This window comes from Bufo bufo, chromosome 11 (genome assembly GCF_905171765.1).
Source record: "Bufo bufo chromosome 11, aBufBuf1.1, whole genome shotgun sequence".
In the NCBI taxonomy this organism is placed as follows: domain Eukaryota; kingdom Metazoa; phylum Chordata; class Amphibia; order Anura; family Bufonidae; genus Bufo; species Bufo bufo.
This window is the reverse complement of record NC_053399.1, coordinates 27,583,318-27,602,069: the sequence shown is the minus strand read 5'-3', so window position 1 is coordinate 27,602,069 and position 18,752 is coordinate 27,583,318. Positions and strand designations below refer to the sequence as shown.

At 45.5% G+C, this 18,752-nt stretch overlaps 1 protein-coding gene across 1 annotated transcript in view; it reads left to right on the top strand.

The window, feature by feature from the left end:
- SYNE2 (spectrin repeat containing nuclear envelope protein 2) overlaps positions 1–18,752 on the top strand; it is a 304,488-nt gene that overhangs the window by 109,979 nt on the left and 175,757 nt on the right. Inside the window, exons 40-44 of the mRNA XM_040412752.1 lie at positions 394–558; positions 2,308–4,404; positions 6,428–6,529; positions 13,264–13,424; positions 15,154–15,295. Coding sequence (XP_040268686.1) covers positions 394–558; positions 2,308–4,404; positions 6,428–6,529; positions 13,264–13,424; positions 15,154–15,295 — 2,667 coding nt within the window. The remainder of the gene's footprint in view (positions 1–393; positions 559–2,307; positions 4,405–6,427; positions 6,530–13,263; positions 13,425–15,153; positions 15,296–18,752) is intronic.

Genomic DNA, 18,752 nt, shown 5'->3' with positions numbered 1-18,752 from the left:
TTGAAAAGTGGAAAGCATGTCGTACATGAGCAAAAAGTAGAATTTTTTTGCTCAAAAATTGGCAACTTTTTGATGCAAAATTTCTGGTGCAGAGGATTGATACTAAGATGCTCCAGAATTGCTATATTATGGGAAACCCATATCTGTTCCATCACTGTGCCAACCCCTATGGGAACTATGTGGTTTCCGTGCCGTACTATTACACCACAATGCCAAGCAATGACTAAACAGAGCTGGAGACAACTTGACATAAGAAGGCGAGTCAAGAACTGATGTATTTACATCTTAGATAGACATCCCCTTCAGAATGGATTTTCGGTGGTGGAGGAATACATAATCGCATACACCTATAGAATATACACTTGCCCAATTCTTCCTTCTTCTTATTTCCAGGATACAATGCAGTTACTGGAAAGGCACCTCGAAGGACACCGGCAATATGAAAGTCTCTCCGCCACCCTGAATAACAAAATGACAAGTTTTTATGAAGAGCTTCTTAATTTTAGCCGCTCATCACGGGAAAACGCACCGTGCGAGCTGAAGAGACAGAAATTACAGGTGCAATTGTCTGTGATAATACATTTCTCAATAGAACATTGCTCAATTAGGAAGGCTTCTGGATATATAACCTTTGAAACGCACTATATTCAGGGAGAAAATTGTCTTGAAACAGGGGTAGTTTAATTATTTTTTTTTTGTACCAGAGTAGCCCTTTTCGCAATGCAACTCGGGTCATTGCTTGTCAGATAAAAAGCTTATAAGAAAGTCACAAAGGGAGATTCTAATGTCTCATACTCGTGGAAAAGAACACGGGAGCAGCCAATCTGTCCAAATTCTACCTGAAATGGAGCAGTTATCCTCTTCTGCTTTTCAGCTGGACCCTAACACATTAATGTCTGTCTCTTCTATGTAAATCGAAAATCCTCAGCGTTTCCTCTTTCTTCGCTTCCTCTCCTTTCACTTATTTCTCTGGGAGGTTGGCATTTAGTTGTTTTTTATTATTCTGCGCAACATTTCTTTTATATTTTAATTTCTTCCAAATTTTCTTTATTTTATATCGCCTCCTTTTTTTCTTTTTTATGCAGACCTCACTTTATAACTCTTTGTTATTGTCGCATTATCATTTTTTGCCTTCTTTTATTTTGTATATTGGAAATTCCACTCAGTTATTACCATTACATAAAACAATGCATCCAGCTCCATCATCTCACAACCTAAACTAGCTGGGATGGAAGAAGCCTACTTCGCAGTACTTAGTGGAGGTATAACTTGAAGCTTCTTGGCCCTGATGATAAATCGGTAACGGGTCCTTCAACGACCATTGCCATTTATAATACTGATGTCTTCTTATGTGGCAGATGGACCTTTAATTCCTCTCAGGTGTGACTGCTGCATCTGCACCCCTATACTTGCTAAAAACTGACCTACCTAATCGCTGATTGTGGGATCACAAGAATTAATTTAACTCTTTAATGGCCTCCCGCTGTCTTTTGTCATCGCTATTTTAGAGGGAGGGGGTCACTTCTGAGAGTACTCAAAAATTTACCATTGGTTCTTATAGCAGCCTTTTGCTGTACAGCCAGGATCGGAGGTAGCTCCAATCCCGACTGTTAACCCTTTGATTGCTGCAGTCTGTGACGGTGGCATGATCAAAAGGGATTTCCCTCTCGGATTGTGTCCCAGTGATCTGATCGGAGGCTGGTGAGTCCTCTGCAGGCAGCTCTGGGGAACTGGAAAGGTCCCCAGGACGTCAAGGACACCATATAGACACCAAGCATAATCTATTAGACACTAATTCCTTAATACAAATTTAAAAAGTGTAATAATACACTTTATTTAAAAATAAAAAACTAGGGATTGTCCAAAGCACACAACAACCCTTTAGGGGCTCATGCATACAGCCGTTGTGCCGCCGTTGCAATTTGCTGTCCCCAGTGCACGGGCAACTTCCGTTCAGCGGCCGGGACGGATCCAGACCCAACTTGAATGAGTCCGTGATCCGTCCGCACCACAGAAAAATAGAACATGTTCTATTTTTTTGCGGTGCGGAGGTACGGCCATAAACACCACGGAAGCACTCCGTAATGCTTCCATGGGGTTCCGATTTGTGATTGCGGACCCATTCAAGTGAATGGGTCTGCATCCGTGATACGGAGCGCACACGGGCCGTGTGCATAAACCCTAACATTAAGAACTTGTCCACTTGTTATGTCCTATAGGCAGTAAGAGTGTGTTTCTATGTTTTTGATAAGTGTCTTTGACTTTGAGTTGACTTTTTCCTTTGCAATGTTTTTTTGTGTGTTGTAGGCTTTGCGCGACCAATATGAAGGTTTGCAGAGTGATCTAGATCAGGTGTCTCAGCTAGCAGAAAATGTAAAGCAGACCTCCTCTTCAAAGGGGGTTGCAAGGATCCAGGAGGCGATGGACATGCTTCACAGCAAAATGAGAGGATACTTAGAGCGAATAGATCATCTGACGCAAGTGATCGAGCAGCCTCCTGTGATTGAGAAGCGCAAGGGGAAGAAGACCAAGAAAGGATCTAAGAAGAAGTTAGAGCCTCAACGGTCAGCCGAGGAAACTTCACTGAAAGCTGAGGACAACTTAGTGAAGGCTACAGTGTCCTCTCCAGTACAGCCTTCTGTGCCCACTACGGCCCAAAGCACGGAGAAGGCTTCTGTGCAGGATATGGTACAACCTTTAGCACAAGATGCAGAGGATTTATCATTGCGTCCTCAAGTGGAGAGTTTAGTACATTTGACAGAGGAACATATGTTACAGTCTTCAGGAGAACCATCTGTACAATCTGCTCAGGATTTCTTTGAGCTTTCAGCAGGGGAACCTCAGCACATATCTGCTTTGAAGAAGTTAGTACAGACAGGGGTAGAGGTTTTGGTTCAGCCTACAGTGGAACATTCAGGACAATCCTCTTTAAAACAATCTTTGCCGTTTACAATGGAAACTGTAGCACAGCCAATTCTGAAAACTTCAAAGCATCCTGAAGCTGAAACCTCGCAATGTGCAGTTGTACCTCCAGAACAAAGTACTCTAAAACTGTTAGTGCAGCCTATAATAGATCCATCTATGCACCTGACAGAAGAACCATTAGTGCAGCCTACTATGCATCCTTTAGAAAAACCGTTAGTGCAGCCTACAGAAGAGCCGTCAGTGCAGCCAGAAGAAGAACTGTCAGTGCAGGCTGCAGAAGAAGAACTGTCAGTGCAGCCTGCAGAAGAGCTATTCGTGCAGGCTGCAGAAGAGCAGTCAGTGCAGCCAGAAGAAGAACTGTCAGTGCAGCCTACAAGAGAACAATCGATGCAGCCTACAAGAGAACAATCGATGCAGCCTGCAGGAGAGCCGTCAGTGCAGCCTGCAGAAGAGCAGTCAGTGCAGCCTGCAGAAGAGCCGTCAGTGCAGCCTGCAGAAGAGCAGTCAGTGCAGCCTGCAGAAGAGCCGTCAGTGCAGCCTGCAGAAGAGCAGTCAGTGCAGCCAGAAGAAGAACCGTCAGTGCAGGCTGCAGAAGAGCCGTCAGTGCAGCCTGCAGAAGAGCTGTCAGTGCAGCCTGCAGAAGAGCAGTCAGTGCAGCCTGCAGAAGAGCCGTCAGTGCAGCCTGCAGAAGAGCCGTCAGTGCAGCCTGCAGAAGAGCAGTCAGTGCAGCCTGCAGAAGAGCAGTCAGTGCAGCCAGAAGAAGAACCGTCAGTGCAGGCTGCAGAAGAGCCGTCAGAGGAGCCTGAAGAAGAGCCGTCAGTGCAGCCTACAGAAGAGCCGTCAGTGCAGGCTGCAGAAGAGCCGTCAGAGGAGCCTGAAGAAGAGCCGTCAGTGCAAATAGTGGAACCTTCAATGCTTTCCGATGTTAAACATTTGGAAGAGCCTACCTCAGATCAATCTGTTGTGGTATCTTCAGTGCACTTTGAGCTGGAACCTTCAGTCCAATCTAACATTTCAATAATAGAACAAAACACAGTAGAAATACCAAGACACCCTACAGTAAAGCCAACAGAAACAGCGCTTGTGCACCATACAGAAACCTCCGTTCAGTCTATAGAAAACCATTTAGTGCAAAATATAGAAGCCCTTTCATCAGGGTCTTCATCAAATCTTCCTACGCATGAATCTTTATTACAACCTTCTGTGCAGCCTACAAAAGAGCTTAAAACGCAGTCTGCACAGGAGCATTCAATGGAGGCACTTGTGGGAGCTTCAGTGCAAATGGCAGCAAACACTGCTGCAGAACTCCCTTCTGTTCAAGACCCTTCAGTACAATCTGTGCTGGAAGCTGTAGGAAAACCTATAGATCCCAATACACTGCAGCCCACAGACCAATCCGAATATCAATCTGTGCCGAAACCCACCGACACTGGGAGTGCGAAGGAAAAGAAATCCTCAAAAGGCAGAAAGAAAAAAAAGGTAACATCAGGACAAACAAGCTTTTTGTATTGATTCTTGTAAAAAAAAAAAAAACTGGATACCAGCATTTTCCCCTCTATTGTGATTCATGACCGCTCTCCTCCTAAGGCTACTTTCACATTAGCGCTTTTTGCGGATCCGTCAGGGATCTGCAAAAACGCTTCAGTTACAATAATACAACCGCATGCATCTGTCGTGAACGGATCCGGTTGTATTATGTCTTCTATAGCCACGACGGATCCGTCTTGAACACCGTTGAAAGTCAATGGGGGACGGATCCGTTTTCTATTGTGCCAGAGAAAACTCATCTGTCCCCATTGACTTGCATTGTGTGTCAGGACGGAGCCGTCTTGCTCCGCACCACATCGCGGACAGAAAAACGCTGCTTGCAGCATTATTCTGTCCGCGATGGGGACACAACCAAATGTATTCTGGTGCACTCCGTTTCGTTTCAGTTTTGTCCACGTTGACAATGAATGGGGATAAAATGGAAGCGTTTTCCCCCGCTATTGAGATCCTATGACGGATCTCAATAGCGGAATTGAAAACGCTAGTGTGAAAGTAGCCTTAGCCAATTCCTGCATTTTGCAGCGTCATTGTTGACTTCTAGTTATTGTGCCCAATCAAGGGAGGACCGGGAATTTAAAGAGGCCATAAAAAAAATAAAAATAAAAGTGGCCCCGTGTTGTAGGCGGGTCCAAATAGACAAAAGGCAGCTCCAAATACCACAGTGCAGAAGAATATACCGCCACCTCTGCCGCAGTATTCAACCGTATCACCGTCCTGAGGATAGTGACACAGTTCAATGCAGGAGGGCATTTGCTGCCACCGGCTAGGCACGTAAGTACCTGTTACTCCTAGCATTTAAAGGGGTTGTCCAGGCTTTTACTAATTATGACCTATCCTCAGGATAGGTCATCAATATCAGATCGGCGGCAGTCCGACACCCCCGATGATCAGCTGTATGAGGAGACCGCGCGTGCAGTGCGCACATGCCATCTTTCATCTCTCTTCCTGTTCATGGCTGCTGTCTATGGCAAAAAGCGGACAGGAAGAGAGAAGGAAGACAGCACGTGCTCACTGAGCACGCCATCTCCTCATACCACTGATCAGCGGGGGTGCTGGGTGTCGGACCGCCGTCACTGTTATTGATGACCTATCCTGAGGAAAAGTAATCAATAGTAAAAACCCAGACAACCCCTTTAATAAAGGCCTCTTTCACACGATCGTATGGCTTTTTCAGTGTTTTCCGTTCCGCTTTAAACCGGATCCGTTGTTCCGTTTTTTGTTTTCGTTGTGTTTCGTTTCCGTTCTGTTTTTCCGTTCGGCATATACAGTATACAGTAATTACAAAAATTGGGCTGGGCATAAAATTTTGAATAGATGGTTCTGCAAAAACGGAACGGATACGAAAGACATACGGTTGGATTTCCGTATGTGTTCCTTTTTTTTGCGGACCTATTGACTTGAATGGGGCTACGGAACGTGATTTGCGGGCAATAATAGGACATGTTCTATCTTTCAACGGAACAGAAAAACTAAAATACAGAAACGGAATGCATACGGAGTACATTCTGTTTTATTTTTACGGAACCATTGAAATGAATGGTTCCATATATGGACCGAAAAAAACGGCCCGTAAACAGGAACAAAAAATACGGTCGTGTGAAAGAGGCCTAATGCTGAGAGCATCAGATCATTATGTGCCTGGCTGGTGGCTGTGAGGAGGCCCTGGTCGGCCCCCCGGGGATCTATGGGCCCTGCACCCAATTCTGTAGCGTGCTTCTCCAGTTCACTCCTCAGTGTATACAGTAACTGTGCCTCACAGACTCACTGCAGGGATACTAAGGGTCCTCTCTAGGGCCCATCCAAAGCGTATCCAGTGACAGATACCAAGCAATACCCGTATCAGCCTCCTTGGCGAGGATCAGTATAATGAACGCTCCTAAATGGGAAAACCTTGTGACAATTTACCCGATTTTCACCCCCTATAATGAACACCCATTCCCTTTTTTCCATATAGGTAAACGCTGGATCAGTCAGAAAACAAATGGTGGAAAGCAAAGGGGTGAAAGAAGCCATAACATCAGTGCAAAAGACGGACACGAAGAGTCACCGCTCGGAGGTAAGGATTGGTGATGACGTGTGCAGAGATGTAACCAGAAGCTCTTGGGCCCCTGATGCTTAATGTATGCCGCAGTACCTACCTACCAGGTAAAATGCTGGTGTCTTATGTGGTAGAGGGTCCATTGGGCCCCATCGTGCACCAGGATCCAGGTGCAGCTACAGTATATGCATCCCAGGGTTATGTGCATGGTTTCTATATGTTTCAATTCATAATCACATTAATCAGCTTAATCATTGTCTGGTTATATAGTACATGATTACTGCTCTAGGGTATACCAGGTGACAACCTCATGTGGCCTCTACATGGAGAACTTGACCCTTTGAAGCATACAGTATGTACAATATACTGATGCATTCTACACACTGACCATGAGGGGGCAGCAAGTCCACTGCCACAGGCTATATATCTATATATATAAAGAAGGACGTATATATGTATGTTCCGCGATCACTCAAAAACGCAACCATCCATTTCAACTAAACTTGGTATACACATTCCTTGCTACCTGGAAACAAATCTTGTGGGGGTCACAGCTCTCTAGGACGTACCGTTCCTGAGATATTCCCAAAAAATCACCTGCATTAGCCAATACAAGCCTGCAAGTCTTTCTCTTCATATCCCAACTGCCATACACATGGTCACGTGTCCCTTATCAGCCAATAGAAGCTTGTAGGCCCTTAGTCTCCACATACACACAGTTTTACTCCAGGTTTTCATAACAACCCAGCCATTTTTCTTCACTGCTGTAGGTCAGCTTTAGGCTAGGTCTACACGACGACAATAAGTCGCACGACACATAGGGCACAACTACACTGCTACATGTGTCGCGCGACATTGATGTCGCACCAATGTCGCGGGACAATTTTTATAATGATAGTCTATGGTGTGGCACTGCGACATGTGACATGCTGCGACAGCGATGCGACAGTCGCTGAAAAATCCATCTTTGATAGATTTTTTGCAACTGTCGTGTCGCATTCACAGCATGTCACATGTCGGAGTGCGACACCATAGCCTATCATTATAAAAAATGTTGGGACAAAATGTTGCGCGATACATGTTAGGGGCAGGCGCTGTGGAGGTCACTGTTAAAGGAGCAGGCACTGTGGAGGTCACTGTTAAAGGGGCAGGCACTGTGGAGGTCACTGTTATAGAGGCGTTCACTGTGGATGTTGCTTATAAGGGAGCAGGCCGCTGTGGAGGTCGCTGTTAAAGGGTCGGACACTGTGGAGGTCACTGTTAAGGGGGAAGGGGCCACTATTAAAGGGGCAACTGCTGTGGAGGTCACTGTTAAGGCAGCGGGATACTGTGAAGGTCACTGTTAAGGGGGAGAGCCCCTGAGTAGGCCACTGTCAAGGGAGTAGGGTGCTGTGAAACTCACTGTTAAAGGGGCGGGCTGCTGTAAAGGTCAAAGTTAAGGGGATGGGCTGCTGTGGAGGTCCCATTTTGAAGTGGCGGGGCACTGTGGGGGGGGGGGCAGTGTTAAGGGGTGGGGGATTGTGGAGTTCACTGTTAATGGGGCGGGGTGCTGTAGGTCCCTGTTATGGGTGATACTGCCTATATCTTTTAACGACACATACAAACATGAAATGGAATAGATGACATATACCCGTGTGAAGCCGGGTCCTTCTGCTAGTTATATAATATAAACTGCCTTTTCCTGCACAACAACATCAGTAATATGTGGTATGCACAATGCGGGGGGATTTCTGATACACAGACAGCTCTATCCACTCTTGATAAAATGTACGGAACATAAGACCTTGATGAGTAAATATAGCAGCAGGGAATAGACGCTAATCTGTCTTTATTGGCAACCTTTGCCTCCTAAATGAGTGTTCTTTTGGATGATTACCACTGAGCTGTTAAAAGGCACAATAAAAATAGATGGGGTTGTGTCTGGTATTCCAGCTCAGCTCTATTGAAGTGGGTGAGGCTGAGCTGCAATTCCACACGCAACCTGTGAACGGGTATGGAGCTATTTCTGGAAGAACGCAGCAATTTTTTTCTAAATTTGAACAACCCTTTTGACAAACGCGCATCTTGTTGCTGTATGCAAACTGTAGTTGGGGTTGCAGAAACGTTCAAGTGAGAACGCTCGTCGGTTCCCAGCGATCCCATAGAATTCTATGGACAGTAAAGCTCAGGTTTGGCTACACTCCATATGCAGCGCGCCCCTGAGGAGCCGGAGCAGAAGACGGGTGTCGTAGTGGCACTGGCTGTTACAGTCAATCACAGTGGCTTTCCTAACACTGTTGCTCCTTGAATGGAGGGGGCACCCTTTCTTTTCCCGGGGCCACACCCTGGTTCTTGGGTTCCTGCCTGATGGTAGTAGGGGTGCACATGCTTTTAGGTGTTTGTATAGTTGCAGGGCAGGAGGTGTAGAGTGCAATGTCCAGCGTATGGTACAGGAGTCAGTAACCAGGCCAGATTTAACAGAATAACTGTCTGTCTTTACTGAAGTGCAAATTAGGAGTTATAGTACATCCAATGATCGCAAAAATCCAGTTCCTACAATATACAGTGCAATTCCCCCAAAAGGTTTTGTATGGATTTAAGCAATGATGGAAATGATTTCACTCCTTCCACTTTGTCTTCCTGCAGAATCTATGGCTGGTTATCTCTTTACAACTGTGCCTGTAATTCACAACTGAGGCGTTCAGGTTTTAAAGGGCTTCTGGCACCCCACTAAAGTCATTTTTTTTTTTTGGGCTAGTTAAATTACTTATACTGCGATATATGAAAATATAATTCTGTTACTTACTTTGATTCAGCAGTTTCTTCTAAAAACGAACTTTTATAATATGTAAATTAGGTCTCTACCAGCAAGTAGGGCGGCTACTTGCTGGTAGCTGCTGCAGAAAACCGCCTCCTCGTCGTGTTGATTGACAGGGCCAGCCGGGATCTCCTCCTCCGGCCGGCCCTGTCGGCATTTCAAAAATCGCGCGCCTGTGTTCATTCGGCGCAGGCGCTCTGAGATGAGGAGGCTCGCCTCCTCAGAACTCCCTCAGTGCGCCTGCGCCGATGACATCTTCTATTTCGGTGATGTCATCGGCGTAGGCGCACTGAGGGAGTTCTGAGGAGGCGAGCCTCCTCATCTCAGAGCCCCCGTGCCCCGAATGAACACAGGCGCGCGATTTTTGAAATGCCGACAGGGCTGGCCGGAGGAGGAGATCCCGGCTGGCCTTGTCAATCAACACGACGAGGGGGCGGTTTTCTGCAGCTGCTACCAGCAAGTAGCCGCCCTACTTGCTGGTAGAGACCTAATTTACATATTATAAAAGTTCGTTTTTAGAAGAAACTGCTGAATCAAAGTAAGTAACACAATTGTATTTTCATATATCGCAGGATAAGTAATTTAACTAGCCCAAAAAAAAAATATGACTTTAGTGGGGTGACAGAAGCCCTTTAAGGTACAACTGGTCAAATCATGTCCAAGTGTGAAGGGTGTCTTAACAGTGTTCCCCTCACTGCAGTAAAGTCTAAATAGCTTAGATAGCAGGATATATTTCTGACTTCAGTGTTCAGCCATCCAGATTTCTGAACCTTCTTGTCTCTTTCTTGTTTTCTGGAGATCATCCATAGATCGTTGCATCTCTTTAGCTTTAGTCCAGTCTTGTGAGGAATGGAGTACAAGGAGTTTCTTCCTCTCCTTGATAACTCCAGGCAAGCACACTTCAGACTTGGCAAGGGGCGGATCCAGGATCTACACCCAAACTTCCTGCAGGGACAGAGTTGATTAAACGGGTTGTCTCACTACAGCAAATTCCATTTAGGCCTCTTTCACATTGGCACGAGCACAGTCCGTGGGGCAGCCGCAGTGGATCGCGGACCCATTCACTTGAATGGGTCCGTGATCCGGCCTTTCCGCAAAAAGATGGGACATGTTCTATCCTTTTGCGGAACGGAAGTACGGGACGAAACCCCCACGGAAGCACTCTGTAGTGCTTCCGTAGGGTTCCGTTTAGTGCTTCCGTTCCGCACCATTACGCATCTCCGGATTTGCGGACCCATTGAAGTGAATGGGTCCGCATCCGTGATGCGGAATGCCCACGGAACGGCACCAGTGTATTGCGGATCCGCAAATGCGGTCCGCAGTACGGCAACGGGGCGCACACGCCCGTGTGAAAGAGGCCTTTATGTAGACCAAGTTAATACAAGGCACTTACTAATGTATTGTGATTGTCCATATTGCCTCCTTTGCTGCCTTGATTCATTTTTCCATCACATTATACACTGCTTGTTTCCATGGTTATGACCACACTGCAATCCATCAGTGGTGGCCGTGCTTGCAGAGGAAAGGAAAAAGCACCAGCCTATGTGTGCTCCTATGGTCCCAGCCACCAGAGAGGCCGGCTCTTTTTCCTGTAGTGTGCAAGCACGACCACCGCTGGATTACAGGGTGGTCATAACCATGGAAATGAGCAGTGTATAATGTGATGGAAAATTTGCAAAAATCCCCTGTTGTGGGTTACTGCCCATATAAACACCTTCTCACTGTAGTTGTGCTCGGGTGGTGGTAGGGAACTCAGGATGCCCCTAGTCGTGATCAGTAGGGGTACCAGCTCACATCGACATGTCAGGCACATTAACCGATAATGGCCTCAAGGGTTAAGTTGTCTAAAATTGATAAAAGCTGTATCCAAATTACCAAGAGAATTCAATATTACACTATGAAAACCAATCCACTTAGTGGAAGGGGAGGTTATCGATATTTAATATTTTTTCTGTGCATTTTAATTATTCCATGAGCTTTTTTTGCCGAATTGCAATGCGCCCAGTTCTGGCGTTTTTTAACTGTTTCCGGTTTTCCTGCAGCTGGAAAACAAAATGTGATTGTATCCTAATCCTGTTCAGCCGTCAGTGTACTGACCCTGACACAGTTTATAGACTCTCCTTCCATTAGGGTATAACAGAACGCACAAAGCTGGCTGTTAATGCATTGGGAACAATATATAGAGAGAGGCAGACGGCCTTTTTATAAGTTTATTTCTGGATTTCGGCACTGACCTGGTATAACGTCAGATAACTCTGCCCATTGTGCACTGCGCTAGCTGCATACAGAATACTTAGTATATATGCTTACCACTATATACTTACCATCCAGTTCCTGTGCTGGGTGAGATTTTGGCAATCACCCCCCCCCCCCCAGGCGGACCTGCAAAGGGAAGCAGGTTTAGCTGCTCCTGTTGTACCATATCAGTTGGTCACGTGATGCAAGGGGGGCATGTCACTGCTGTGGCCAGCGATTGGCTGCAGAGGCATCAAAGCAAATGTTGACAGTAGGGGAGGCGAGTGAGGCAGCCAAGACCAGTTAGCAATATATAGCAAAAGACAAAAAGGCGCTCATAGGATTAGTACGTCACAGAGACTTATTCCTCAATGCTCACCTGTTTGAGTTGTGCTAAACTAAGCACAACTCCAGGGACGGCAAGATGCAAGGAGAACGGTTGGTGCAGCAAAGACTATCAGGAACCCTTGGGGCCGGAGCCAATCTGCCGGTGGGGTACGTTAGGATTATAAGTATTGACTTGATAAAGGGGTCCTCCGTACTCCGAAACGCGCTGTCCTGAACCTAAAATAAAACTGCAATCCTCATATATTAATGTCTGGTTGCGTACTGCGCCATTCATTGTCAATCATCAGCTCCACTACATCAGTCTTGCCAATACTCATAAGACCAGTTAGCGGCCCAGTGGCAGGGAGCAGATAAGTATGCTTCCCTCTGCAGGTCTGCTCGGGTTTACAAAAACTATTTACACAGGGAGATGCTATGCCGACAAGCAACTTTTTTTGTGGCTGCAGAAAATATGTGATCAGCCAAAAAACTAGGGCTTGCGTGTTTGTCAGTTAATCCGTGGGGTATCTAGACAGGCCTATGATCAGCCGAGCAAATGTTCCCGCGCAGTTTGTTCTTGATCATCGGCCTGTGTAAATGGGTCTTTTATAGTGATGATGAGCGGCATAGGCAATATTAATTTTCACGATATTTCGTGAATTTTACGCATAATATTCGCAATAAATTTGCGAATTCTAGATCTTGTCATTATTTTCGCGATTGCGAAAATCGGCACTAATGATGCGCCTATTTTTTGCGCAATACATGCAACTTCACATTTTATCAGGTCTGAGTAGATATTACTGATTGGTGCACTAAGTATTGTTGTGACATCAGCACTGTGTCTGTAGCATGTGTGTATGGACAGCAGAGAAACAGTAATCCCTATCACACTACCTAACACCTTGCACTGGAACTGTTCAGCTCCACTATATCAGGATATAACCTACACTGACTATCTGTATTATATATATGAGCTATCTAATGTAATTGGATAAGGAATAGGATCCAGATGAAAGCACAGAGCACAGCAATGTCACTGCTCTCTCTGCTGGGGAGCTTCTTATATAGTAAGGGCTCTGACAAAGATATTGCAGCCTTCTCATCGGCCCACAAGCAAGATGGGAGGGTGGCGAGGAAAAGAAAAATCTAGAATATTTGTGATTACGAATATATAGCACTATATTCTACATCTTCGCGAATTCTCGAAGTGCCGATATTCGCGATAAAAATTCGCAATCCCATGGTCCAAGGAATTGCATCCCAACACCAGCTCTTTCCGTGTCACCGTCATGATCACAGTTGCTGTACTTTATTTTGGAAACTAAAAAAAGTTTCTGTAGGGTTGAAAGTTCCCTCATTAATGTTATTTATTCCTATGAATTGATGACAGAGCGCCGACGGTGGAAATGTTCGCCAGGAGCATTATGTAGATGTGACGGACGGCTGGAGAGACGCTGCCGAGGAAAAAGCATTAGAAGAAGCAGAAGCAGGATGGCAGGAGGCCAGTGGTCAAGTGCAGGCGCTTCTACAGGACTGTAATTCCTACAGCAGGTAAGTACAGGTCACACTGCCGAGCAATCTGTGTGTTAGAAATATTAAATGCTCGCCGTGGAAGATCTGCATAAAGAGTTCTTTAGAAAGTTTCCTGGGTGAATCACAGAGCCATTATCAAAATAATGAAACTGTCTCATTTGTGACATTCTACAAGTGAAGATAACCACCGGCTGCAGAGACAATTTTCCCTCCTGAAGGAGATTATCTTTTTTGGGATGATTGGGGCCAAAAGAAGATGTGGCTCTCATGTTACATTTGCTTGCTTTTAACTCTGTCATCTCATGGAAATTCTTGAGCTGTGACTAGCGAGTTTCTTCAGCAGTTTTTTCGGCTGTGACAGACGCTGGTGTACAAGCATACAGTGGCACATGTCACCGATGGGCACCCATTAGCAAATACCCCGTGTATCCAGGCTCGGTCTGGCCCTCAGGGGTACAGGGGAATCCCCCGGTGGGCCCCTGAGCAAAGTGGGCCCATAGTCTCCCACCCCCTGCACAAGTGGCACATAACACAGTAGACTTACTGCACTACATACATAGATTCAATGTACAGCACATCAACCAGCCTATGTGAATATAAAAACTTGTTAGATTATTTATTATATTTGAATGTATGCGTACGGTGGGCCCCCAAAATAAATTTTACTGGTGGGCCCTAGGTACCCCAGTCCGACACTGCCTGTATCCCTCTATAGAAGTGTTGTATAGTATACTGTACACAACAAAACAAAAAGGTATATCGATGCATACCCTTCCAGCACATGCCATGTTGGCATACACTGGGCATAAATGGGGCCAAATAGTATTTGAACAGAGTCTTACCCGGGACTGTGCAGAACTGAGACTGTGGTCATCATATGAGATCCAGGGATATGTGAGGTTCCTTGTCAGTCCCTCCCTGCCCATACCCACACTGCTGAGGCTGCCCATACCCACACTGCTGAGGCTGCCCATACCCACACTGCTGAGGCTGCCCATACTCACACTGCTGAGGCTGCCCATACTCACACTGCTGAGGCTGCCCATACTCACACTGCTGAGGCTGCCCATACCCACACTGCTGAGGCTGCCCATACCCACACTGCTGAGGCTGCCCATACCCACACTGCTGAGGCTGCCCATACCCACACTGCTGAGGCTGCCCATACCCACACTGCTGAGGCTGCCCATACCCACACTGCTGAGGCTGCCCATACCCACACTGCTGAGGCTGCCCATACCCACACTGCTGAGGCTGCCCATACCCACACTGCTGAGGCTGCCCATACCCACACTGCTGAGGCTGCCCATACCCACACTGCTGAGGCTGCCCATACCCACACTGCTGAGGCTGCCCATACCCACACTGCTGAGGCTGCCCATACTCACACTGCTGAGGCTGCCCATACTCACACTGCTGAGGCTGCCCATACCCACACTGCTGAGGCTGCCCATACCCACACTGCTGAGGCTCCCCATACCCACACTGCTGAGGCTGCCCATACCCACACTGCTGAGGCTGCCCATACCCACACTGCTGAGGCTGCCCATACCCACACTGCTGAGGCTGCCCATACCCACACTGCTGAGGTTGCCCATACCCAGTGGGCCCTGATATCTACCCAGGTCTGCCTAGTGCCTTGATCATCAAAATTATTATTGATAATAATTATTTTCCTTATGTTATCTATGTATCTTTTTCTTTCACCTGTCCGATTATTGGTCATCTGCATGTTATTTCTACTCAGTTCTCCGGAGACCCCGGGAAACAACACGACGGTCAGCGCCGAAGACTCCCCTAACGTCTCAGGTTTGATAACCACAGTGGAGGAAAGGGCTGAAACGCTCCCAGACGACGGGAGAAGGCTTGTCACTTTACACAGGCTTCAGGTAAGTTCTCTGCTTCTGCCGCCTCAATTCTCCTGCCAGTGGCGCCATATAATTAGGGGTAGTTATATGTTTAAAGTTAACCTTTACTTTCTATTTGAACTTCTTTCAATTTTCTTCTAATATTATGGTGAAAAATTGTCCCAGTTTCCTAAAAACACTTTTCATAAATGTCAAGAGATGGGAGTCTGTCACCTATGCAGCCGCTGACGCATTCAATTGATCGGTGCAGATGGATGATGGCTTCTGCTTTATTGCTACTTAAAGGGATTCTGTCAGCTAGTTTGAGCCTAGGACATGTTCTAATAGATCGCCGCTAGCACGTCCACAATATACATTCCCCATAGCTCTGAGTGCTTTTATTCAATCAAAAAAAGATTTTATATATATATATATATATATGCAAATGAGGCAAGTAAGGAGCCCAAGGGGCTGTTACCAATGTTTCAGGAGCCCAGCCACGCCCACTGTGCCCAGCACCGCCCGCATCCTCCGAATCTTCTCCTTGCTCCCCCCGACATCACAGAGTTGAAGCGCTGTAATCTCTCCCCTGTACTGGCATCAGCCTCAGAAGTTCAGGTTTGGGTTAGTTGTAGTGTAGGTTTGGGTTAGTTGTAGTGTAGATTGTATTATTTTCCCTTATAACATGGTTATAAGGGAAAATAATAGCATTCTGAATACAGAATGCATAGTAAAATAGCGCTGGAGGGGTTAAATTTTTTTTTTTTAAATTTAACTCACCTTAATCAACTTGTTCGCGCAGCCGGCATCTCTTCTGTCTTCATCTGTGAGCAATAGGACCTTTGATGACGTCACTGCGTTCATCACATGGTCCATCACATGATCCATTACCATGGTGATGGATCATGTGATGAGCGTAGTGACGTCATCAAAGGTCCTATTGCTCACAGATGAAGACAGAAGAGATGCCGGCTGCGCGAACAAGTGGATTAAGGTGAGATAATTAAAAAATATATATATTTTAACCCCTCCAGCGCTATTGTATTATGCATTCTGTATTCAGAATGCTATTATTTTCCCTTATAACCATGTTATAAGGGGAAATAATAATGATCGGGTCCCCATCCCCATCGTCACCTAGAAACCGTGCATGAAAATCGCACCGCATCCGCACTTGCTTGCGGATGCTTGCGATTTTCACGCAACCCCATTCATTTCTATGGGGCCTGCGTTATGTGAAAAACGCACAAAGAGGAGCATGCTGCAATTTTCACGCAACGCACAAGTGATGCGTGAAAATCACTGCTCGTGTGCACAGCCCCATAGAAATGAATGGGTCAGGATTCAGTGCGGGTGCAATGCGTTCAACTCACGCATTGCACCCGCGCGGAATACTCGCCCGTGTGAAAAGGGCCTAACAGAATTCTTAGATAACACAAACCTGAACCTTGTACGCTGAACTTGATACACAAGTTCGCTCATCCCTACCTTTCACCACTCCTGACATGCCTGTTTTAATATCTTCATGCATTCCCCATGTAATAACAATTCTGGAACATCTACTCTTATGTCTCTATGTTGTACCATTTTTTTTTATTATTTCTACTAAAAGTTTTGAATGAATTGCTAGCAGTCTGCAGTAAGGGTACAGAGGGGAGGTAACCAGTTGGGGGCGTGTACCTGCACAGTCTCACGCTATCCAATCAGTGCTGCCATTATCATCCTATGCAGGTACACACCCCCAACTGGTTACCGCCCCTCTGTACCCTTACTGCAGACTGCTAGCAATTCATTCATAACTTCTAGTAGAAATAATAAAGGAATGGCACAACACAGATTCATAAGAATAGATGCTCCAGAATTTTTATTACATGGGGAATGCATGAAGCTATTAAAACAGGAATGTCAGGAGCGGTGAAAGGTCCTCTTTAACCACCTCAGCCCCCATGGCTTAAACACCCTTAAAGACCAGGCCACTTTTTACACTTCTGCACTACACTACTTTCACCGTTTATTGCTCGGTCATGCAACTTACCACCCAAATGAATTTTACCTCCTTTTCTTCTCACTAATAAAGCTTTCATTTGGTGGTATTTCATTGCTGCTGACATTTTTACTTTTTTTGTTATTAATCGAAATTTAACGATTTTTTTGCAAAAAAATGACATTTTTCACTTTCAGTTGTAAAATTTTGCAAAAAAAACGACATACATATATAAATTTTGCTCTAAATTTATTGTTCTACATGTCTTTGATAAAAAAAAAATGTTTGGGTAAAAAAAAAATGGTTTGGGTAAAAGTTATAGCGTTTACAAACTATGGTACAAAAATGTGAATTTCCGCTTTTTGAAGCAGCTCTGACTTTCTGAGCACCTGTCATGTTTCCTGAGGTTCTACAATGGCCAGACAGTACAAACACCCCACAAATGACCCCATTTCGGAAAGTAGACACCCTAAGGTATTCGCTGACAGGCATAGTGAGTTCATAGAACTTTTTATTTTTTGTCACAAGTTAGCTGAAAATGATGATTTTTTTTATTTAATTTTTTTCTTACAAAGTCTCATATTCCACTAACTTGTGACAAAAAATAAAAAGTTCTATGAACTCACTATGCCCATCAGCGAATACCTTTGGGTGTCTTCTTTCCAAAATGGGGTCACTTGTGGGGTAGTTATACTGCCCTGGCATTCTAGGGGCCCAAATGTGTGGTAAGGAGTTTGAAATCAAATTCTGTAAAAAATGGCCGGTGAAATCCGAAAGGTGCTCTTTGGAATGTGGGCCCCTTTGCCCACCTAGGCTGCAAAAAAGTGTCACACATCTGGTATCTCCGTACTCAGGAGAAGTTGGGCAATGTGTTTTGGGGTGTAATTTTACATATACCCATGCTGGGTGAGATAAATATCTTGGTCAAATGCCAACTTTGTATAAAAAAATGGGAAAAGTTGTCTTTTGCCAAGATATTTATCTCACCCAGCATGGGTATATGTAAAATGACACCCCAAAACACATTCCCCAACTTCTCCTGAGTACGGCGATACCACATGTGTGACACTTTTTTGCAGCCTAGATGCGCAAAGGGGCCCACATTCCTTTTATGAGGGCATTTTTAGACATTTGGATCCCAGACTTCTTCTTACGCTTTAGGGCCCCTAGAATGCCAGGGCTGTATAAATACCCCACATGTGACCCCATTTTGGAAAGAAGACACCCCAAGGTATTCAATGAGGGGCATGGCGAGTTCATAGAAATTTTTTTTTTTGGCACAAGTTAGCGGAAATTGATTTTATTTATTTTTTTCTCACAAAGTCTCCCTTTCCGCTAACTTGGGACAAAAATTTCAATCTTTCATGGACTCAATATGCCCCTCACGGAATACCTGGGGGTGTCTTCTTTCCGAAATGGGGTCACATGTGGGGTATTTATACTGCCCTGGCATTCTAGGGGCCCTAAAGCGTGAGAAGAAGTCTGGAATATAAATGTCTAAAAATTTTTACGCAT